General features: G+C 50.3%; 1 protein-coding gene across 1 annotated transcript; it reads right to left on the reverse strand.

Moving 5' to 3' along the window:
* Positions 1-216: 216 nt before the first annotated feature.
* On the reverse strand, positions 217-5819 carry LOC136570450 (olfactory receptor 14J1-like). Its single transcript, XM_066570921.1, has 2 exons — positions 5537-5819; positions 217-827 (listed from the first exon to the last, which is right to left on the reverse strand). Exons 1-2 carry the CDS (start codon positions 5817-5819, stop codon positions 217-219), a joined length of 894 nt encoding a protein of 297 aa, XP_066427018.1.
* Positions 5820-6138: the final 319 nt, after the last annotated feature.

Genomic DNA, 6138 nt, shown 5'->3' on the forward strand with positions numbered 1-6138 from the left:
AGTTCATTGAAAGCCACTGGGAGCACAGCTCCTTATTGACACCGTTTGGGGCCATAGCAAGAGACAAAAACCAAGAAATGGCACAAACAATGGTTCTGTTTGTGAACAAGATTAATATACTACAACAAAGGTAAAAAACACCCACAACCAAAAAAAAGAAAAGGAATTATTACAGATGACTTATATTACAATGACTTCAAAAAATTGGCAAGTAGTTTAATGTTTCTGAAACTGTCCAGTCATCAGTGTCCGCACTGCAGCCTTGAGCTTCTGCTTCCTCAGGCTGTAGATGAGGGGATTCAGGGCTGGAGGCACCACCGAGTACAGAATGGACACTCCCAGATCCAGGGATGGGGAGGAGATGGAGGGGGGCTTCAGGTAGGCAAAAAAGCCAGTGCTGAGAAACAGGGAGAGCACGGCCAGGTGAGGGAGGCAGGTGGAAAAGGCTTTGTGCCGTCCCTGCTCAGAGGGGATCCTCACCACAGCCCTGAAGATCTGCACATAGGAGAAAACAATGAACACAAAACAGCCAAAAGCTAAACAGACACCAAGCAATGAAATCCAAATTTTTCTGAAGGTGGAGCGTGAGCAGGAGAGCTTGAGGATCTGTGGGATTTCACAGAAGAAGTGGCCCAGGGCATTGCCCTGGCACAGGGGCAGGGAAAATGCATTGGCTGTGTGCAGCAGAGCATGGAGAAAGGCACTGGCCCAGGCAGCTGCTGCCATGTGGGCACAAGCTCTGCTGCCCTGGAGGGTCCCATAGTGCAGGGGTTTGCAGATGGACACATAGCGGTCGTAGCACATGATGGTCAGGAGGAAATACTCTGCTGCAATGAAAAAGGCAAAGAAGAAAACCTGTGCAGCACATGCTGAGTAGGAGATGGTGCTGGTGTCCCAGAGGGAATTGTGCATGGCTTTGGGGACAGTGGTGCAGATGGAGCCCAGGTCGCTGAGGGCCAGGTTGAGCAGGAAGAAGAACATGGGTGTGTGCAGGTGGTGGCCGCAGGCTACGGCGCTGATGATGAGGCCGTTGCCCAGGAGGGCAGCCAGGGAGATGCCCAGCAGGAGGCAGAAGTGCAGGAGCTGCAGCTGCCGCGTGTCTGCCAATGCCAGCAGGAGGAAGTGCCTGATGGAGCTGCTGTTGGACATTGCTTCACTCTGGCCATGGTGGACTGTTGAAACAAGACATTGACAAGCTCTTTGAGTCAATCCTATGGAGTTATTTTAGGAATTCCCTTAAAACTACTTCTCTACCTGTGCGGAAACCTCACTCAGCCTTTTTATATTTGAGCTTGGCTTTATGCTCCTGAGTTCCTGCCTCATCTTCAGCATTGCTCTCAGCCTGAACCCTGGGAAGACCAGAAGGAAAACAGGGCTCCCTGTGTCTCAGTGCAGTCAGACCTGCTGGTCCCCACACAGGTGCCCTTTGCCGATTTCACCTCCCTCTATTTCAGGGTGATCGAACATAAAACAAGCTTGAAAAATAAAGTGGCATTTTTAAAGACTCCAGCTTTAAAGTCAGTTTCTCTAAGCCCTTCTCTCTTTCCCTGTGCATCTGAACAGGAACGGATACCAAGGGTCGGTCTGGCTCTCTGCTGCCTGGAGTTGTGCCTGCTGGGAACTGTTTCTCTCTATACAAGTCCTGTCCCTGCCAGTGCTGCCAGAGCCCAGCCCAGCCCTGGGGGCTCAGCTCTGCCCTGCAGACCCCTCCCAGCACAGGGCACTGCCCAGGGGCATCTCCCTGGCAGCAGGGCCTTAAGGGCAGGCCAGACAAACAGAGATGCTGCAAGCCAAGGTGCTGCTGCTGCTGTCTGTAGGGAGAGGAGGCTGAGGAGGCACTTTCTGAGGGAGATCTGAGGCCCATCTGCTGATGCCCAGGCTGACAGTGCAGGAGGCTCAGTGACACAGCCAAAGCTGACAGCCCCTTTCCCTTCCCTTTAGGAGAAAGCTGAGAGCAGCCCTGGCCATGCAGCACCATCTCCAGAGCAGGAGGAATCTGCCCTGATGGGGGTGGCTCCTTGCACCTGGAACTTCTCCCCTGCAGCGTCCATGGGGAGCTGCCAGGCAGGCTGAGAGCTGCCCCTGGCAGGTGGCACATGCCCTGGGCTGGCCAAGAGCCCTGAGGGCTGCAGGAGCTGCTCTGCAGGACAGCCCTGGGCAGCCCTGGCTGCAGCCCCAGCTTCAGCCCCTGCAGCCGTCCCTGGCAGCAGGAGCCGTCCTGCCCTGTCCCTCTGACGGTGCCCAGGGCAGCCCCGCTCTGCAGCACATCCTCCTCCTCCTCCTCCTGCTCCTCCTGCTCCTCCTGTGCCACAGAGAAACTGGGAGAGTCCTCCTGACACATCCCCCATGCTCTGGGGTGTGCTGGCTTCAGGAGATCCCTCCAGGAGCACAGGGGACATTGCCCTCCACCCACACACTCACCATGCACAGGGCTGTGAAGATCTTTCCCCAAGTGAAGTCTCAGCTCAATGTCTTCCCAATCCTGATTGCCTTCAGCCTGTCTCTGCCTGGCTCCTGTGCCCTCAGTGCCTGCAGGCAGAGCCCTCAGCCCTGCTGGGCTGGGAGAGGAGCTGGCCCTGGGAAGAGCTGTTCCTTTAAAGCTCAGCACAGACACAGCACAAGGACTTTAATGAGGCTCTCAGGGATTTGGTGTTGTTTACATCAGACTCAGTCCCTGAGAGAGTGATCAAAAAACTTCTCAAGAACTCAAACTTAAATTAAAACTCTGAAATTTCTTGAAGTTTTAATGGGTCCCACTGAGGAACACGACTGGGAAAGTGTCCCCAGGTTCCAGTCAGAGTAGAACACTGGAGGCAGTGATGACAGCTGGGGACAAACAAGGCCAAGGTGTCTCTGGTGCTGAGCAAAGCTGGATGTGTTTGAGGAATGCCAAGGGCCAAGGCCTGAGCCCCAGGGCCTGGCCAGGCAGATCCTGTCCCTCCCTCCTTGCTCAGGGCTCTTGCCGGGATGGGCACTGGCATGTGGGGATGTGCAATGCCAAGGGCAGGAGCATGGGGCGGCCCCTGCCTGGCTGCTGAGCAGGGACAAGGAGGCCATGAGGCCCCAGGCCTGCAAGGGTCACTTGTCTCCTGCTCCTGCCTCAGTGCTTTCCTTTTTATGGAAAAGAACCATCCCTCCTTCCCAGGCACCCTTGGTGGGAAAACAGGACTCCCATACAACTCACCAATATGATTAAGCTGAAGCCATTGATTGTTTACATTATGCACTTATTTATGCATTCTAACTCTACTGCACACACTGATCACGCATCTCTTCATTGGTGCCTCTCTCTTGTCCTTGTGTTCTGCACTCACTTCTCTGGGTATGTGATTGGTTACAGACCAGGTGGTTCACAGCCCTTTGTTATCTGGTTCTTGTGGTCTTGGCATTCTGTTTCTCAGCATTTTCTTTCTTCATTTAGCACAGTTTATGTCTTAGTAACCTTGGTGAATTCCAGAGAGCTCTGATAAGAATAACTACAAGCGATATGGCTGGTGCAAGTGTGGCCTAAGTTGTTCAGATACATTGCTACAACTCCCCCTTCTTCTTCTTGCACCAGCCAAACCCTTTTCACTGTATTTTTTACCAAGTGGGTCACCAATATCACTATGCATGGAATAGCTCAAAGCAATATAATAATAACTACTAGTAATAACAAAGCTTCCTTTAAGGTATCTTTCAATCATCCAGTTCTTCCCCATCCCTCAAACCATTCATCCACGCCCCAATCATTCAGAGTCAATTTCTTCATGTTGTCTTGCAGTTGTTTGAGTTTCCTGTGAATGGATGTAGACTGGCCAGAGAGATTCATGCAACACATTCCTTCAAAATCCTCACACCTGTGCCCATGTGCTTACAGCAAAAAATCTATAGCAGCTCTGTTTTGCAGTGTGCCATGTCTAATACTATCTACATCAGTGAGCATTTGATTTAAAATAGCTGAACTTGTGTTCAGTGTGGGAATCCACAAAATCAGAGGGTTTTTGGGGAAGCTGCAAAAGGCAGGCCTCAGAGACAGCAGGACTGTGATTAGAGCTAAGCAGTAGCCCTGAGAGAGGTCAGCAGAAAAATTATTTAAAAAGTCGTAAAGCAAGGACAAATAAAACAATGGTCTGTGTATTAACGCTTGTCTAGAAAAACTCTCTAAGCTACAGAAAAGTTTTTCTAGCAAGAGATTAGGAAGTTTGAAGCTTAAAAATGGAGCTCTGTGCATTGTGTTTTAAGGCTCACAAGCAGGTATTTTATTCAAAATAAGCAAGCATTGTTTTAACCAAAGGTACCTGTGCTAATAGTGGTTGGATAGAACTACTGTCAATATGCTTTTGCTTTGTGGGATTGGTAAAAAAACTTTTAAAGTAAGTTGTAACATTGCATTCTTTGTCTGCTGCCGAGGACACGAGCTGCTGGCATCTTCCCATTCTCATAACAATGTAATGAGACTGATGCTGGAAAATAAAACAGCTCAAGGCACGTTCCACAGCAGCCCCGTTCCATTTGTGATTTGTACACAGCCCCTGGCTCTCTCTATACAAGACAGACTGTGCAAAGTACTTTATGCTATGAATTTCATCAATTGCTCTCAAAAAGAACCAAACCCCCCTGTCTTAAGGCACTTTCCTAACAACATGTACACACACCTCAAAGAAAGACCGCCAGTACTTGACCAGAATCATGAATCTAAAATTATTGAAGGGCCTTACTCTCTCATTATGTGGGGGAGAGGATATGCTTGTGTTTCTACAGATACAGGACCCCGGTGGATTCCCAGAAGATTTATCAGTAGACCACAGATGTGAAGACGACCCCTCGAATGAACACAAAGTCAGATCCCTCTCCCACCATGCCACAGAAGTAGCTTTCTCTTGGAGATGAAGAAAAAAGAAATTCATATATCCAAACATTGTGGCAAGGACACTCATCGCATGTAGATACATCCCACTGATAACATCCATGTCAATCTCAAACGCAGACACACCCCTGCCTTTTCCACCATCCCTCTACCAGTGACCCTTTATCCCTACCCCCTCCCTCTTTCCCCTCTTGAAACTGCTCCTTTTTCCCTCCCTCAAACTTCCCTTAAAAAAGAGAAGGGCGTGATTGGGAGGAGTTGGTAAGAACTATAGGAGGAACTTAAAAATATTTAAGAATGTCTTAAAATAAGTCAACTAATGTGTGTTTTTACCATACACAAGTGAAAACTACCCAGTGGGAAAGAAGAAGTATGATTCTTTCTGTGACACCCTCCAGGGCACCCCACAGCAGTACCAGTGCCATCGTTGTCATTGTCTTTATCAGCGCCCTCATCTGTATCCAAGTGACCACCAGCTGGATCGTCCCTCAGCCAAAACAAAACATCTGGGTCACTTTGGCAAAGTCATTAAAGCAAGACAATCTTTGCATGGCCATTGGAAGCGTAGACGGTCCGCTCTTAACATGCCTGGTGGGAGTCCCCCTGTCACTAAACGACTGCCCGTATGTAGGTAAGAAACCCAACCCCATGGACACCTGGGACGAGTGGATGAAGATCCTCCCACACCATGTCTCCACAGGACTTGCTTTTCCAGGCCCAGGATGGTGTTCTGGGCAGTGGTGTGAGGCACAGGGTTGGTCTCCAGCCATCCCGTGGCGGCTTCCACCATGGTCAGCACGTAGCGCTTGCCCTGGCGTGTCTGGGGCAGTGGGATGGAGTCAATCTGCCAGGCCTCCCCATACTTGTACTTGGACCACAGCACACCGTACCACAGGGGCTTCACCTGCTGGGCCTGCTTGATGGCAGCAGACGTCTCACAGTCATGGATAACCTGAGAAATACTGTCCATGGTTAGATCCACCCCTCGGTCTCGTGCCCACTTACAGGTGGCATCTCTGCCCTGATGACCTGAGGCATCATGGGCCCATTGAGCTGGGAACAACTCCCCCGTATGTTGCCAATCTAAGTCTATCTTTGGCACCTCTATCTTTGCAGCCTGACCTACCTGCTCGTTGTTTTAGTGTTCCTCACTAGCCCGACTCTTGGGGACATGGGCATCTCAATGGCAGACTTTCACAGGTAGCTTCTCCAACCAAGAAGCAATGTCTTTCCATTCATCAGCAGCCCAGACTGATTTTCCTCTATGCTGCCAGTTGGACTTTTTCCAC

Source organism: Molothrus aeneus, unplaced genomic scaffold (assembly GCF_037042795.1).
Source record: "Molothrus aeneus isolate 106 unplaced genomic scaffold, BPBGC_Maene_1.0 scaffold_34, whole genome shotgun sequence".
Classification (NCBI taxonomy): Eukaryota; Metazoa; Chordata; class Aves; order Passeriformes; family Icteridae; genus Molothrus; species Molothrus aeneus.